Source organism: Corvus cornix, chromosome 20 (genome assembly GCF_000738735.6).
Source record: "Corvus cornix cornix isolate S_Up_H32 chromosome 20, ASM73873v5, whole genome shotgun sequence".
Classification (NCBI taxonomy): domain Eukaryota; kingdom Metazoa; phylum Chordata; class Aves; order Passeriformes; family Corvidae; genus Corvus; species Corvus cornix.
In genome coordinates this window covers 8583348-8600695 of record NC_046349.1, presented here as the reverse complement: position 1 = coordinate 8600695, position 17348 = coordinate 8583348, and the positions used below count along the sequence as shown (strand labels likewise).

At 47.1% G+C, this 17348-nt stretch overlaps 1 protein-coding gene across 2 annotated transcripts in view; it reads right to left on the bottom strand.

The window, feature by feature from the left end:
• LOC104687664 (peroxidasin homolog) overlaps positions 1 to 17348 on the bottom strand; it is a 45320-nt gene that overhangs the window by 14448 nt on the left and 13524 nt on the right. For both annotated transcript variants that reach the window (XM_010396870.4, XM_010396869.4), the window contains exons 3-11: positions 12123 to 12194; positions 11808 to 11879; positions 8707 to 8778; positions 7108 to 7179; positions 5436 to 5605; positions 3271 to 3388; positions 1576 to 1745; positions 837 to 1109; positions 555 to 671 (exon numbers count right to left, since the gene is read on the bottom strand). In XM_010396870.4, the coding sequence (XP_010395172.1) occupies positions 555 to 671; positions 837 to 1109; positions 1576 to 1745; positions 3271 to 3388; positions 5436 to 5605; positions 7108 to 7179; positions 8707 to 8778; positions 11808 to 11879; positions 12123 to 12194 (1136 nt within the window). The remainder of the gene's footprint in view (positions 1 to 554; positions 672 to 836; positions 1110 to 1575; positions 1746 to 3270; positions 3389 to 5435; positions 5606 to 7107; positions 7180 to 8706; positions 8779 to 11807; positions 11880 to 12122; positions 12195 to 17348) is intronic.

The following is a 17348-nucleotide window of genomic DNA, read 5'->3' as shown; positions in this document are numbered from 1 at the left end:
TGTCCCCAGTGGCAGCAAATCAAGGACAATGACAGAGAGCTGGCACATGGTGGTACAGCAAAGGGAAGTGGTGGAATCATCATCCCCAAAAGTGCTCAAAAAAAGTGTACATTTGGCATTTAGGGACACAGTTAAGTGGTGAACATGGCAATGTTGGGTTAAAGGTTGGATTTGATGATCTTAGAGGTCTTTTCCCACTCAAACAATTCTGTGATTGATATCCACTGATCTGGAGTGTCCAGACCTTGCCTTTTCAGAGGAGGTGGGAAGCCTCTGCAGGAAGAAGTGTGAGGCTTTCCATGGGTTCCATGCTGATGAAAACCATCACACTCCTACCTTGTGACAGAGATCTAAGAGGCTCCTTCCACAGTGCTTAACACCATCCTTGGTGATCTACAACACACCTCCCCGTGGGACTAGGTCTGTGCTGTTCACAGTTTGTCCTGTGCCACCCCTGCAAGTCACCACGCTGAACCAGCAGCTCAGCTGTTCCCACCCACACCCCGTGGATGATGGCCTGGGAGAGAGAAACCACGAGTCAAGTGAGGCAGTACCTGCCCTTGTCCAGGTAATCACTGGGGGAGGGTGACCCTCAGCAGAGCAGGGAAAATCCACGCTTTGTCCCTCAGTTACTGTCTGATCAGTGGGAATGACGAGAAACCTGGGAGAATCTGGAAGGGAAAGCAGTGACTGAGCAGCAGGAAACTCTCAGGCAGCAAACTCGGGGAGTTCATGGCAGCAGAACCAGTCACAAGACTCAAATACACCCCACTGACCAAACATTGTATCCCAGAAATGTCACAGAATCTTCACAGGACCAGCCTGGGAGCCCTCACCTTGCACTATGATCCTTGCTGTGGCCTGGATGGATCCCTCGGAGTTGCTGGCATTGCAGTTGTACTGCCCCTGGTCCGAGAAGGTGACGTTCTGAATGAAGAGGCCTCCAGAGCTGGTGATTGTGAAACGGGAGTCCTGTGGCAAAGGAGAGCCCGTGCCAAGGGTCCAGCTGATGCGGGGGTGGGGGTGCCCAGAGACCCCACACTCCAGGGTGACACTTTCCCCAATCAGCACTTCAGTGTTCTGTGGCTGGATCACAAAAGTGGGCTTGGCTGGAAGGGAATGAAAGCTTTAGGAACCAGCTCTGCTGCCTGCTCACTGATGGGCAGAAGTTGCTTGGACTCCTCTGCAACCCAGCAACCCACTCTGGTTCTTCCCTGACATCCAAATCCTTGCTCTGAGCAATGCCCCCAGCACCTTCCTACCACCTCCTCACACCCACTCACTCAGTGCTGGAGTATCCCCACGCCCGTGTCCCCTTCACCCTTGTGCTGTAGAATTCATCCCAGACTTCAAACTCCCTCCCCAGTGCTGAACTACCTTCCATCTCTAAGTACCCCTTTTCCCATTCCAGTGGGAACTCCTTAAGTTTCAGGCCTCACTTCGCTGACAGCCACTCTGTCCCCCAGCACACCAAGAACACCTTGGCACATACAAAGCTGGGACTGACTCTGATTTAGCTCCACTCCCACCCCCAAGCTCAGCCGGGTCGTCAAGGGATGCACAAAGCTCAATTACATGGGGTGCCAAAATAGCGCAGCACGACTTCCTGTGTCTTGACCTCCCCCGCAATGTTCTTGGCCATGCACTGGTAGACGCCTTTGTCCGACTCCTTGGTGTTCTGGATCATCAAGGTACCATCTTGCAACAGGTTCAGGCGGCTGTCATCTTTCATGTCAATCTTATTACTGAAAAAACAGCCACAAACAGGCAAAATCTGAAAGGAATAAAGGCTGGTGGTTCCCCCTCGAGCTGTTGGGGTTTCTGGGGGCTTTGCTTGCATGGCAGTAAGTTGGTGTTCCATGGAGCTATTCTGAGACTTTGTGAAATTTGCAGCAAGAGTTCTGATTCACAGCACTGAACTGCAGCTCCAGCTCCAGCTTACTCCCTGGGTGAGCTGCTTTTTCTCTCCCTACTAATTAGGCAGGACATTTACAGCTCATCAGGAGAGCACTCTGTTCCCATGTCACAGCATCACTGCCATTGTCAGGGCATCCTGGCCCGGAAGGCCTGTTCTTACTCACTAAGTGCAAATTTAACAATGAATTAATATTGTTCTTGTGTGCAGCCATTGCTATTCAAACTCAAGGCTCAAAGGCCTCAGAGGAGCAAAAAGCTCTGAGAAGTCACCATGGGACCCCAACACAGCTTGGACTCCAACCCAGCCCAAGAGCTGTGAAACATCTTCCTTCTTTCTGCAATGACCTGTGACTCCTGGATCCCAGCCCATGGCAGAAGGTCCCAGTGCTGCATCCCATTTGTCCCAGCACGAAGGAATCTTGGATGGCTGCAGATGATTGAAAGGGAAGAAGGGACCTCTCTCCCCCTGGGACAAAGGCTGAACCCACTATGCAATCTAATCTGCTTGCTGGGCATTTGTTTAATTCCCCTGGTGTCTCCTCACTCCAGTCATATCTCATTTGTGGAACATTTATTATCATTACCCTTCTTACAATGCTGTCTTTGGGAGCCTGCCAGCATTTCCCTAACAAAACCTTCCTTCCAAAGGGACTTAACTCAGCCATAAACTTTTGCTCCGGGCTGAAACTCTGCCTGGTGGGGGGTTTGCTGAAGAAGCACACATTGATCATTTTTATTAATAACCAAGCCCTGCTCAGGCTTCACCAGACAAGCAGCTCGTAAAGCAGCAAAGCAGCTTCTCTTCCACAGTGGGCAACTGCCTGAGCACAGAATATTTTATTGTGTAGCATTTCCCAGAACACTCTGGCATCTAGCACATAACCTACACACGAATTTGCAAATTCCACCCTTCAGTGGAGCACAGCGATTTTTCCCTTTGGAAAGAAACCTCATACCTAACACGGTCAGCCTTTAGTGAGAAGCATTTCAGCAGTTAACAAATGGCAAGCATGGTGGCTGAGAGCAACATGAAACACTAATTTTATTTTTTTCCTGATCAAAAGACAATTGCTTTCAGCCTGCAGAGTATGTTTATAGGAAAGTTATAAGCTCTTGGAATCCATTACAAACGCAGATGAAATATTCCAAATGCAGATGAAAACACCACTTGGATTACGTGGTCACCAGAGAATGCTGTTAAAAGGAAGGTAAATATAGCCCATGGGATAACCATTTCTTTTTCCTTCTTTTCTTTAACGTTGTGTGAAACAGCTTTTGTAATTACAGGCAGGCACTGAAGAGCTCAGCGCTTGAAAACCTTTGCCACCCCAGGGCTCCTTGCATGTGACTTACTTGTTGTGCAGCCAAATAATGGCAGGCTTTGGGTTGCCTTCTGCCCTGCAGGTGAAATAAACTGTGTTTCCCAAGAGCACATCGACGTCGTGGGGTTCTGAGGTTATTCGAGGCCTCTCTGCAAAACACCATTTGAACACAACCCAGTCCAAAGCAGCACAAAACCACCTGCAGCCCAACTGGGGGTATGGTGGGGCACACAACACCCATCCTGCAACACTCATCCTGCAGTGCCCCAAGAAACAGGCACCAGCAGAGCCCTAGGCACAGCAGCATCTGCTCAGAGCCACCCCAAAACTCACTAACCCCTGCGAATGTCATGAAGGAATAGCATCATTCACCCGAACCCACTAAGAGCCCTGGGGAATAGCTGCTGTTCCTATTCTCAGTATGTTGGGCAGTGGATCAGTTCTCACAGATCTGTCTGTACAGTGGCTCATTACAGAGCTGGTCCCTGTCTCCCCCCAGAGAAGCAAAGAAGTCAGCAGCGTCCTCACTTGGGTTGTTCTTCTGCCCTCGGCAGCCTGCAGCTTCCTGCTCCACCTGAACACAGAGCCAGATCCCTGCAAATCACACCACTTCCCTCCCAACAGGATTTCATTCATTATGTCCTTAATTCATCATCCTGCCCTTCACTGTGTGCTTCACTTTGAGATGTACTCCAGCACCAAGCAAGTTAAACATTGAAAGGATGTGCTAAAATAGGGAGGAATTTATGGACAAGCCCTGGAATGCTTGATCTTGATTCAGCAAAAAGCTTACCCATTTCACAGTCTGCATGCTCACCAGTAATCCAGTAAAACCAGCTGGATTATTCCTAAAATTGAGAACCTATCACTCCCTCCAGTGGAAGGTCAGTATCCTCACTCCCTAGTCCACAAGTTAATGGCTCAGAAAAAATCCCCAAAGGCAAAGCTAGCACAGCCCAAACCCAGCACTGCCCCACAGTACAAAACGCCTCTGGCTCACAGCTGCTCAAAGCCATGGGTTAATGGTACCAGCAGCTTTCAGACTGACTCAGATATCAGCCACCTGCATGGGTAGAGCTTTGTGCTGAACTCTGTATCATTTGTCTTCCCAGCTGGCACACCACCAGAGTGAAAGCCAAATGCCAGCAAAATCTTCCCACCAGGTGCTCTGGCTGATTTGACAGACACCCCACTGTGTGTCCATGCCTAAACCAGAACAAATTTGCACTAACAGCTGTACTGTGGCACTGGGGGTGTGTTGGGAACAGCTTGTTGTGCGGCACAGCCACTCCATGTGTCCCCAGCTGCTTTCCCTAGGCTCTTCCTATCCCCCCTCTGTTGAGGTCACAGACCCATTTGTGCCAGCTCAACTCTTTGCACGGCTGTGCCCGAAATCAAGCTGTGAAATGGTCAAGACTTTTTACAAAAGCAAGGTGAATTCAATGGAGAACTCTTCAAAATCCAGCTGAGCTCACACATTTGGCTCACAGCAGGGCCATGCACAGCTGGACTGGCATATCCAGGAGGGATGCTAACAGCAAGCCTGTGTGAGTGGGAATTTCTCAAACTGACTCTACCAGCAGCGAAGTACCATGGAATTACAGCCAATGCTTGTGCCAACTTCCACTTAAAAATCAGAGTTTTAACTTACCTCCACTTAAAAATCAGAGCTTTGTCTTTTTTCTATGGGAAACAGTTAATTTTAGGATTTTTCAGAACAAAACCAAGTTTAAAATTCTAAATTTAAAGAATAACAGCCTAACAAGAGCCATCAGTTACACCACAGTCAAACAAAGCATACAGCTACACGTCTTCTGTGCTCTCCCACAGGTTTCCAGATGTGTTTCCAGCCACTGCAGCTCTCCCAGTGCTCCCCTTCTGTTCAGCCTAATGTGGGATACTTCCTCTGGTTCCTGGTTTAGCCACTATTGCAGCAGATCCTTTACCAGCCCTACTCTATGCAAAAAGCCAAGACAACACCCACCAGCCAAAACAGAGCTGCCTCCAACACCTCTGGGAATGTCACCTTCCTCCTGCAGCCCCACTGGGATTTTCCCATTTCAGCAGTGAAGGAGGGAGAAATCAGGATGCCAGCAGAGGAAAGAGGGAGGAAAAGGGATGGAGGAAGCAATTCCCAAACCAAAGGCCAGCTCCAGGGCCTGAGGGTGGCCGATGGAGGGGTTTGACCTCGCTCACCACAGTTGAACTCCTGGGCGGTCAAGGTGACAATGGAGCGGCCGTGCAGGTCCCGGGGAGCCTCGCAGGTGGCAGCTGTCTGGATGCTGCCCTGCTCTGCGTATTTCCTCAGCAGCTCTGCCAGCCACAGCAGGTCACAGTCGCAGAACAGGGAGTTGGAGTCCAGCCGCCTGCAAGAGCCAGGAGAAGGCAGCTCAGTGCCCAGCCTCCAACTGCTGTGCTGCCTCCTTCTCCAGGGCACAGGAGGGGAGCAGTCCTCTGGAGTGAAGGGTCGCTTGGGTGGTTTGCCCTGCATTTGATCATATCCCAAGTGAAAATTTGAGATATCTCATTGGCAGGATGGTTAACTAGTAGAAGGGTTTAATTGTAAAACTAGCATTACCATCAACCATTCCAGTTTCAAATAGAAATGATTCAGTTAAACTGGATTATGCATTTTTTGACTAACTGAGACACTGAAATATTGGGCTTTACTCTGGGATGGAGATTTCAACCTTTACTGAATTCTGTAAGAACTGCCTCTGTTACAGCTTTTCTCTTTTAGTGCCAAAAAAATCTTCCCCTTGATTTATGTGTGGATGGGATCAGTCCCTTTCTGTAACCAGCTGTGAGGAGTTGCAGCATTTCTGCACAACTGGAAGAACTTTTATTACTGTAACACAAGCCTGAACCACAGCAAATGGAGCTCCAGTGACCTACCAGTGCCCCCAGCCTCTTCCCTACACTGACCTCATTCCTACGAGCAGTGCTATCCGTGAGGATAAATAAGGACTACAGGGGGATTAGTTTGTGCCTCCTTCCCCACTGACAGTTTTACAGTCAATGGGTGGGGGCCATCCGAAAAAAAAAACAACATGGAAGAAAAGTCTAACACTTTCAGGGTCACATATTTGAGAATGTGAGATTTCACACAGGGCCATGACTGAGTATTTTATAGACACCCCAGCTTTTTCTCTGGCACCTACAGACAGCATTTCACAAGATATTCCCTGTTAAAGAGAAGTGAAGCATTTTACCTGCTTGCAGAAATGACTGAGGGCTGCAGTGAGAAATACATTATTTAATTGTACTTGAAAATCATGGCAGAACACCAAAATTCTTTACTTTTTGCATTTTTTTCCCCCCAAATACATCATAGAACTTATTTCCAGAGATCATAAAACCAAAGCAAGAAAGAAGTAAGCTTAAGAGACAGACAGGTTATATGGGAATAGCACCCTGGGGAATTCCTGCGTGGAAAAAGAATCATGCACCGTGGCATCCTCTGACTAATTTCAATCTAGAAAACAAGCCTTTTCTTTTATGACTATGATTTTTCTTTCCATGTTAGATCCTGATCTACAGACATGTTCAAGGTCATATCCATGACCTGGACTTTCTACATTTTTCAAGGATGTTTTATGGGTTCAAACTGTTGTGAAGACTTTCCAGGAACGTTCATTCCTGTGGCATTATTAAGTTGTAAGCTGATTATAATTAGACACTAGAATAAAGAAACTTCTAACTGCTTAAATAAGCTTTCAGGTCCAATCAAAACTGTTTTATAAACTTAGCAGTGGCCTTAGAAGTGCAACAACTAAAAGCATTGCCAACCAGGCACATTCTTCCTCAGGTCCTGCCCATCTGATTGAAGATAAACAAGTCCTCTTTGCAGGCAATGTTTTTTACTTACAGTCGCTTGAGGGATTCCAGTTGAGAGAATGTCCCTGGGTGAATCCTGGAAATCTTGTTGTTGTGCAAGAATCTGCAGTGGGAGAAGCCATGCCAAAACATTATTCAGTATTTGCACTGTGAGGATGATAACACCCCAGGTCACCACTCAGTTTAAATGCAAAGGCTGCTCATCAAAATGGAGCTCAGTTTTTAAATTCCGTGTTTGTTTCCATGAGCTGGAGGGATTTCATCCCTTGGTGGGTGTGATGTAATGTGCCAAAGCCGAGAGCGGGTGTGGGCTGGAAACACTGACTCAGGATGTGATGGAACAGGTTTAAACTGGACCCTTGCAGTTTCTTCGCAAAGGGAGGAGAAAGGGCACAAAATCCCCTCAGATTGGACCCACCCTCTGTTTTCTGGGCCTGGGTCAGCTCCAGTTTAGAAGGGACCTTTTCCTTCCCCTGCGCAGATGACGTGACAATTTTACAAAGGCAGCCATTGGAGTTAGACAACTCCTGCCTTAAACTCTGTGTAGTTATTAACCCAAATCCATGAGCAAATGTAATTCAGACAACAGCCACCTAAACTGGGCTTATCTCTGAACAAAACTGAGGCAAATTCTCATTTTCAGAATCTCAGCCCACACATAAAACTCCTCAGCTCTTAAGGAAAAACCCTGATTGCGCTAAAATGTATCAGTGGGGACCAAGAGGGGATAATTAACTCCCCATTCCCATAATGGTGGGGGAATTTACTTACATTGGTTACACCAAAAGCTCACAAGAGACCATTGATAAAAGATATGAAGCAATTGATAAAAGATATGAAGCAATTTTAGTAGGTGAATTTTTTGGAGAACACAAAAGCAGCACAGCTCGAGTGCAAATGTCTGCACACACATGTGCACCAGAGTTCAGCCTGGCTGCCCAGCTTGGATGTTGAAAAACCTTCCTTTAAAATTTAAATCCAGAATTTTTGTTGGATCCAATACAGTGACTGAGATCAGCCATGTACTGATCCAGGTCTGAAGTTTTCTAAGGGTGTGGGATCCCACAATTTTATTTCCTTGGCATGTATGGATATAAGGCACATTTCCACACAGCCTAGAGAAGTCTGCTGGTTTCTCCATGGAGTGGGAACCACACATGGACTGTTGTGCTGGTGGCTGCATTACTGCTAGAAGCAATCCTGGGGAGCAGGAGACTCCATTTCCCTACTGCTTTCAAGAAGGATGTGTGTTTTTCTTGTTAGACTTTCTTCTGACTTTATCCCTTTTCCACGCCCTTTTTTTGCTCACTTTGCCCAACAGTGACTAATGTTGCTGACCTTATGCTCAGAGTAAAATTTCACTTGGCTTGACCAGCTGTAGGACTTTCTGCAGATTTACTCCTATTTAGATGGAAACGTGAACATAACATAAAATGGGAAATTCCCTTCACATCCTCAGTCACCCTCCTACTCGGCAATTATGTAAAACCTCTTTCTTTAAAGAAGCTGCTTTTTTGCATTTTGAAGACCACACTCTGTGCTACCAAAACTGCTACACTAAATAAAGGGGTTTTCCCCTCCCCCTTCTCCTCACCCTCTTAGTCCCAAGAAATAGCCCATCTTTACTCACAGCCTTTCAAGTTTAGGCAGGTCACTAAAAGTCTCCAGCTCCAGACTTTCCAGGTTGTTGAAATGCAGGTACCTGTAATACAGAAATCACACAGGAATCATGCAGACTGCAATTTAAGGGACAGAACATCCCAGATCAATCCACCAGTGCCCCCCAGCTGGTCACACTCATCTCAGGGCAGGTGTTGAGAAGCCAGAATCCACTTTAGTGTCTCCAGTTTCCACATGCAAACACAGTAGCAAACATGGCCTTTCCCTATCCTGTCAATTATTTACTCTCTCTGTAAATAAACTCAAACACAAAAAGAATAAAGGACAGATTTGCTGATTTGCTCTTCCTTGAAGACCAACACCACCATCCCTGTGAACTGTTGCACTGTTAAGAGACAGGAAGAAACTATTGCCCATGGAGAGCCAGCAGCAGCTGCTGCCATCCAAGCACTGTACAGGAATTTTCCCTGCCTTTCTCAGCACACCCCTGGATTGACAGGGAGGGAGAAACAGCCTCACAATAAGGCACTTCTTCCCAGCCTAGGAATTGCAACACTTCTGAGTGGACAATCAGTTTGCTGAGTATTAATTTGAAGAAAAAGGCCCTGAACAACCCAAGAAAACTTTGAAATTGGTCCTTGTTGAAGTGGGACCAAATACAGCCAAAGGTATTTTCCAGCCTGCATTTATCTGTTATTCGAACAGGGGCTCCCAGGATGTGCATCCACCCAGCAAGAGCAGAAGTATCTCCAAATGGCTGGTGTGGGGTTGCTGTGTTCTGTGGAGGGAAGGCACAGCCTCCAAAAACAGGGAAGGCGCAGTCATCTGGAACATTTGGATCCGAATGACACATCAACAGGGACAGCCCAGTTCTTGCTAGCACGGGTTAATGGTTTTAGTTCCACTAAAATCTCAAGTGTGACCTGCCACTACAGAGGCCTGGGGGACCTCCTGCCTGCCCCAGGTCATCCCTTGCCATCAAGAAAAGAAACCTGGTGCCTGCAGAGCAACTCACCACAACACCTGAGCCTCCCTGCTGCCATGAGCTGTGACATTCACCAGCACAACTGACGCATTCCTGACCTTTAGATGGATTTTGTACAGTCCCAAAGTTGCCTAAACTCTTCTCCTTTATTTCACACAGGCATAAATTTCACAGAAGACACAGATTAACCACAGATCTACAAATGCTCATTCTGCTATTGTAGCTGACTGCCTTGAGAAATAATTGCCTAAGCCTCCACATGGCTGTTTGATTTGTAATGGAAGGATTCATGATAAATGGTCCAGTATCAGAGCTCAAACTGGGAGAGGATGACTCAGATTCTGCACTGGAGTGTCACAGTGGGGAAGAGAGGGACATGCTCTAATCAGTCTCAGATGTCTGCTGAGATTGCTTTGGACCTTTAGGAAAGCATCTGATCCTGTCCATCAATTGGGTTCTACTTTTTCTTGAAAAGCTGGCTTGTGGGGGACAGGAAAATGGGGTAGGGTTTGAGCAACGCTAATTCTTTTGGAGCTCAGCCTGTCTGGGATTGAAAACAGATGGGACTTTAGCAGATTGTTTGTTGGTTTTGTGGGTTTGTTGGTTTTGGTTTTTTTTTTTATTCGTGACATCAAGTCTGGAATGCTCACTGCTAAAATATCCCTGTGGGCAGCGTCAGCTCTCTAAGCTCAGCTTAGAGCCAGTTTCAGCTTCCTAAATTTTCTCCCAGGCATCCTTGCTGAGCTGGCTGATGAAAAACCACCTTGTACACAAGCTTGGTGGCACACCTATTGTTAGGATTGCCTGAAACTTCCAGTTGTGCTCTGTCCTCTTGTGCTCTCTGTCCTCCTTCTGTCAACCTGGAGAACAAGCTGGATCCTATTCCTTTTACAGCAAAACTCTTGGTTACATTCCAGCCCTATAAATGCTGTGGCTGGGAACAATTCAGGGATTAGACCAGTTTCACCTTTGATCCCTGTTCTCTGATGATGCAAGTAATTCCTGCATTTCAATTATTTAGGAAGAATAAATCATTAGGAAGAAATTCTTCCCTGTGAGGGTGTTGAGAGCCTGGTACAGGTTTCCCAGAGAAGCTGTGGCTGCCCCATCCCAGGCCAGGTTGGACTGGGCTGGGAGCAGCCTGGCTTTGTGGGAGGTGTCCCTGCCAATGGCAAGGGGTTGGAATAAAAGGAGCTCTAAGATCCCTTCCAAGCCAAACCATTCCATGTATCTACGATTCAAATATACAAGCTCACACTCTCTCCACCAGTCCCAAGCAAGAATAATCCAATCGCAGTTTAGGAAGAGCCAAGTCTAGGGAGCCTTGTGCCAGATTTTAATACAAGTTTGCCCACTCACCTCAAGCACGGAGCACTAAGAGCCAAAAAACAAAACTTCTTTGAATAAACAGCAGAGTTTTGCCATACACAGAAGGGGAGCAAGTGGGGACTGCTGGAGTGTCACTGTGATGGACTCCAGCTGCCAGGGAAACACACGAGGCTCCCTTCATCCCAGATCCAGCACAGAGTGCCAGGCACCTTGAGGGAAGGTCATTACTGTGTTGGTTTGGATCCATCATCTTCCCCCACTGCAATTTCTAGATGCTTTGCAGCATGGGAGCTCCACCATTCTGGTAGCTCCCAGGAATACTCAGCTGCCCCAGCTCCCAGCTCATACTTCATCCATTCATTCCCAGCAGAGCTTTGGATGAGAGAGAAACTCAACAGCACCCTCTGTTTAAGTAAAGGACCAGATCTGACTCTCTGCTTGAGGAATCCCCAGACACAAACCCAGCAGAGCAGCTGCCTTCTGCTTCCAGCCATCCTGCAGACCCCTCTCTCCTCCCATCATAAGGTCCTTGCAAATCAAGGCCATCAGAAGCACAGCAGGGTTCTTCCTATGCTCCAGAGGTTTAGGGGCAGGAGAAAACATGCGGAACATCCGTAGGAAGTTCGGTATTACCTAACCAAATCCAATACTCAGACCAGCTGTTTTCAAATGAACCCAGGGTAGTCTGGCAAATCTGGATGATAAGAGAGCACAAGCTTCATCCTACCCCTTGCTAAGTTCCTGCTGCTCTCCGAGCCTGGGAACACAGCACACAAACAAGGCTCATCTGTACTTACAGCTGCTCCAGGGAACGGAGCCCATGGAAGGCATGTTGCTGGATGCTCTGAATTTCATTTTTATAAAGGTAGCTTTCAAAAGGAGAGAAAAGAAACAGCATTAGGCCAACTGATCAGCAGCTGTGTTCTAGAAAGTCACAGGAAACAGCAGTGACCCTCAACCCAAAGCAGAACTTGCTGCCTGGACTCAAGAGCCGTATTTTATACCTCTGACACTGAACTCCAAACACAGAAAATACGTCCTTGACTGGCAAACATGAAAAGTGGGTTGTTAGATCTTAAAGAGGTTAAGAAATTAATGAGCTACCAACTCACAGGTATTTCAGGTTGTCCAGACCTTCAAAGGATCTTCTCACAATTTGTTTTATCTGGTTATTGTTCAGCAGCCTGTTCAAATCAAGAAAGAAAAATGCAGCTGGTGAAATCATCACATGTGAGATTTGTAGCACGTCTGTTCTTGGATGCCCACTGAAAAATCCTGAGCTCAGGTGTCACAGAATTTAAGATTTAACAGGGTTGGAAAGTCAAAGTTTGGGTACTCACACCAGCCAGGTCAATGCGAGCTGCCAAGTGCTTGCAGTGTTCAAAGAATTTTCCTTACCTTTTGCCACAGTTTTCACCCCAAATTGACAATTTTATCCAGGAAAGGGATGAGGGAAAGGGACCCACAAAGACAGAAGGGTAGGGGAGTGAGGTATTAAACCATTGCTGCCACTCTTGTACAGCCACGATGGGTTTTGGAGGTGCCTGGTTGTGTTCAACAAGTGAGCAGGGCAGTGTAGAGCCAGTTTTTAAAAGAACAAATGCAGTTTTAAACACCAGTTCTCAGCAGAGTTATAGGAGCTATAAAATGGTGATGGCTTTGCTCTAACCACTTTGTAACCGATACCTGCAAATGAGAAAGAAATAAATTCAACTTTGACTCCTGAGGCTGCTCAGAGACAGCCTCTTTCGGTCTAGGGAGCCTTGTGCCAGATTTCAATACAAAACCTCTGCACCACATGGCACTGGGAAGCCATGTGTGCCCTGTGTGTGCAGTTGCCATGACTGTGCATGCAGATGGTGGCCAGTGCCAGTGACCAGAAACAGCCCAGCCCTGTAAGAACCACAGTGTGCAGCAGTGTAACCACACAGCTGAGCCCTGCAGAACACTCTCCTGCAGCCCCTGCCAAGCCCAACACCAAGAAGACACGATGAATCACTTATAAATAGCTCTGTAATACACAAAGTTTAGCTGTTCATCGTGGCTGCCTGGCCATGCTCCCGCGGGTCTCTCGCTGCGGCGTCCCACTGATGTTCAGATCTGGCAAAGCTCAGAGCTGGTGGAGCTTTTAGAGTTGAATAGCCCAGAGCAAAGATTTCACCAGCCACACTAATTTTTAAAATTCCTAAATGGAGCTGTGGGCAGAGAGGGAGTCGGTGACTGTGTACTGCAAAGATTTATTTTTCTGGTGTTATAGGAAAAACAGCAATTCCCAGTGCAAGCAGCCAGACCTTACAACGCTGGTTCACATTCAATACATGCACTGGATGTGCATTTCACAAACTGATTTTTGCCATTGCGCTGCTCCTCAGGAACAATCTGCCACCAGGCAGCAGGTGAGAAGACAGTTCAGCACATTCCCCGCAGTAAAACCCAATCTTCTGCCCCACTTTTCTGGAGAAGAAGGAGCAGCCAGCCTCTGGCATTATGAGCCAATGTCACTTCCTGAGGAAAAACAGTTTGTGCAGGTAAAGGATGGAGAGAAAAGACAAAGAGATGGGGAGAAATGGTAAAAAACTTGTGGGAAAAGAAGATGAAGGTAAAATCAAACACCTCAGGGATGACAGGAGAGATAAAAGATGTCAGAAGCACACACGTGGGATGGCAGCTTCACAAGTTGTCTCCAGGCACCTGAGTCACACCAGCTTTCCACCAGCTTGTTCTCAGGTGGAGAATTACACTGAGAGTCAAAAACAGCATATGAGAAACTTAAGAGCAAACAACTTTGTAAGTCAGGTAATAAGGGGCTGAGAAAAACCTCATTCTCCTTGTTTTGACTATCCTCTCTGGATTAGCTGCCCTGATACCATGGATGTGGGTGCCACTGCCAGACTGCACATCACCAGGGCTGGCACAGGCAGCCTGGAGAGGTTAAGGCAGTGCTGCTGCAAAGCTCCAGCACAGCTGGAAGCAATGGCTCCATACACACGGCTGAGGTCAAACAGCCCGAGCTCACTCATAAGGATGCAAAAGTGATGTCAAGTCCTTGGAACACACGATCCTGCTTTGACAGCCAGCTATGCTGAGTGGAAACACAGCATCTGAGCATCAACCCGAAAGTTGGTTTGATGACTGAACACCCAAGGGCTGGAAATAACTGCCTGAGAGCAGTGTGGGAGAGGGCTTTTGTCTATTTACCCACAGGACAAAGACAACACAGGCACCAGCAGTGCTTCCCTCCCTGCCCCTATCAACTTTCATCTCTGGCCAGAGCACGACCAAGGCAGCTTGTTCTCTGTTATCTGATCCTTGGCCACACTTCTGAGCACACAAAGGGCTGACAGACGGGTGCCAGCATCGATGTCATTCCCTTGGATGTGAGCACCTGTCACACAACTGGCATTGGCCATTTGCCTCGCAGGGGACAGGTGACAGTGACCAGGTGAGCAGGGTCATACCAACAGCCTGAGCAGCCCCACGCAGCACCACGGTCTGGAGCCCCTCACTGATTGTTATCTTTAATGCTCAGGGTTCAGACCAGGACTGATCTCCACTGGGATTTCAAACTGCATTATGTTGTCTGGCTGTGTTTTGGGGCTATTTAAAAGCATTATCCCAGTCTGTTTTGTTGTCTTGGCTATTTTGTACAGTTCAAGGGAGTGTAATCACTGACCCAGCCAAATAAGATGAATCCTGGAAGTTCAGATGGCAAGCAGCACACAGGGCTCTTATCTCATCGTCTGATACTTAAAAATTTGTTCATTGCCTGATTTAAGAATAAAAACTGCATGGAAGAAGCCATCTCTGCTTCCTGTCTCAGAATTCCCCATTGTAATGGAAGAATAAGTCCTGGAAAACATTTGAGAGTGAGATAATTGATGAAATCCCTAACAGTCCACTTAATCCAAAATGCTGCTTTCAGAGAAATCCATGGATAAGGCAGCACATGTGGCTCCTAGAAAGACTTTGGATAGTTCCTGCACAGCTGTCTGCTCCTTGACTCCTGTGCAATTCACTCAGGCAGAGAAGTGGGCAAAATCCTGGCATGGCCTGGGCCTATCAGTCCCAGCTGCCATCCATAGCAAAAATGCCCAAATTCCTGCTGCCCTTAGAGGGCTGAAAGCTGAGATCCCAGATCTGCCGGGAATAGATGCTCTGGCAGACAGAGGCTGGAAAGATCATTATCACTATCATTATCTTAAGCACACCCTGTAGCTAAACAGGCTAAATTAAAAGTATCAGAAGCACATTTCCTAGCAAAAGGATGGGACATTCCCTTTCATGCCAGACAGTGAATTGGACTCCAAATGAGCAGGAGAACTCAATCCCACAGATTTTATTCCTGCAAAACTCTTCTGGGACGTTTGAGATATACAAGCACCATGAGATCTGGCCCAGATTCACCAAGAGAACGTTTCATATTCAGTTTCCTTTAGGTTTTATGTCCTGACTGCCTCTCCCTTCTCCTTCCCCACCCGCTCCCCAGGTTGCCAGGCACAGGCTTAAGTTGCATTAAATGAGTGGTTTTCTGTTTTGAAGAATGTATTAAATGATGTGACAGTACAGAATTCAGACTCAAACCATGCTCTCTTTCCTCTTTTCATTTGACAAACCACATGCTACAGTCATTGTGAAAAAACAGCTATTTTTTCCTCACACCACTAATAGAAATCATCACGTAGTGTATTTAGAGGGGGAGAAAAAGTGAGTTTTATGTTCAACCACTCATTCTCCCTTGTTGACAGAATGATCTGGAATATCCATTTCCCATATTAAAGGGAGAAACTCCTATTCTGAGATCCAAGCAGGCTCTGACATCCCCTCCTTTCTGGCAGGAACACATTCTGTCAAGAGTTACTAGAGGGTAAAAGACAGAAACTCCACGTTACTGCTGTTGTTTGCCCTGAGATCCTTCACAAGCAGCACCTGAAGCAGAGCTGCAGGGCTCAGCAGAAGTGCTTTTGCTCTCTCCTAAGCAGGAAGAGAAATACGATGTGAGCAGTGACGGGGCAAAGGGCCAGGCAGAGGCACATGCAATGTGGTCTCCACAGAGTCGCTGTTCCCTAGGGTGCTCTTGTCTCAGGAGGACAAAATGCAGACTGGAGATGTTAAGAAACCTTGGTCCCTGGGTTGGACATTTCTGTGGATGGTGCTGGAGAGACCCAAGGAGCAGCAACCCTTTGGCTGTGGTTTGAAAATACAGCAATGAACCAACTGGGCTGACCAGGCAGCGCTGACTCCTGTGGGAACACGTAAGGAGAGGCCTCACAGGGTGTCATCATCCATCCCCACCCAAAAATGACCTAAAGGAGCAAAAACTGGGAAGCAGCGAGAGGCTGTGCCTCACCATGGGCTCACAGAGTTTCCTCTCTCTCCCACAGCCCAGCAGCTGCTCTGAGCTAATGTTGGCTTCAGCCATGCAGCAAGTGATGGCAAACTGCAGCAAAACAGCTGTCCTGGAGCTGAGGGGGTTTTGTGGATGGCATACATGAAGGTTTTTTTGCCTCACTCTCCCTGTTACCCTATTTTTTTTTTTTTTTTTGTACCAAGGGGACATATTAAGGGGTTAAAAATACACACCACATCTGCACAGATGGGAACAGAGCAGAGCCAGTAGGAAGGGACAAGGAAATCTTACAACTGTCTAAGATGTTTAGCCCAAGAGAACTTCTCCAATGGCACACAGCCAACACAGAAGCTCCCAGTGGTGCAGGATTTGGGATAACTGCTCCTTACCTGTGGTGCTGTACCAGGAGTCCCCAGCTGGAAGCAAACAGTGACTGTGTCTCTTCCACAAACAGGGCTCCTGTTTTTAATGCTAAAGTAGTGCTCTGTGATTTATCAAATCTCCCACACCAGAGGAAAGCAGAGAGGAGCCAGGGGAGGGTTTGAACTGTTGAACAGCCCCACTGGACATCCACACAGGCTCCTCTCCTATCAACCCATTTCCCTGCATCCAACGCAGGCTACAAAGGTTTCCTTTTCAGGGTGGTTTATAAACTGTCAAACTTGGATACAGAACAGCCACCCTGCCCTAAAGGAGATGGAGAACAGAAGCTTCACCAGAATCTGTTGCTCTTTCTCTGCCATTAGTGGAAAAAGCTCTTTAAAAAACATTTATTTGCTTATGGAAGATTTATTTAAATTCAATGGCAGAAAGCTGCAAGCTCAGAGGTCTGCACGTGGAACCCGGACTATTCTATCCTCCAAACCTCTCACTTCAAATTTTCTGGACAAATTTTCCCAGGAAGTTTCTCAGGGATTTGAAAGGATTCATTCTCTTTATCACTTGAAAAGCTATCCAAGTCCTTGGGCAAAATTTACCATCTAAGAAACAT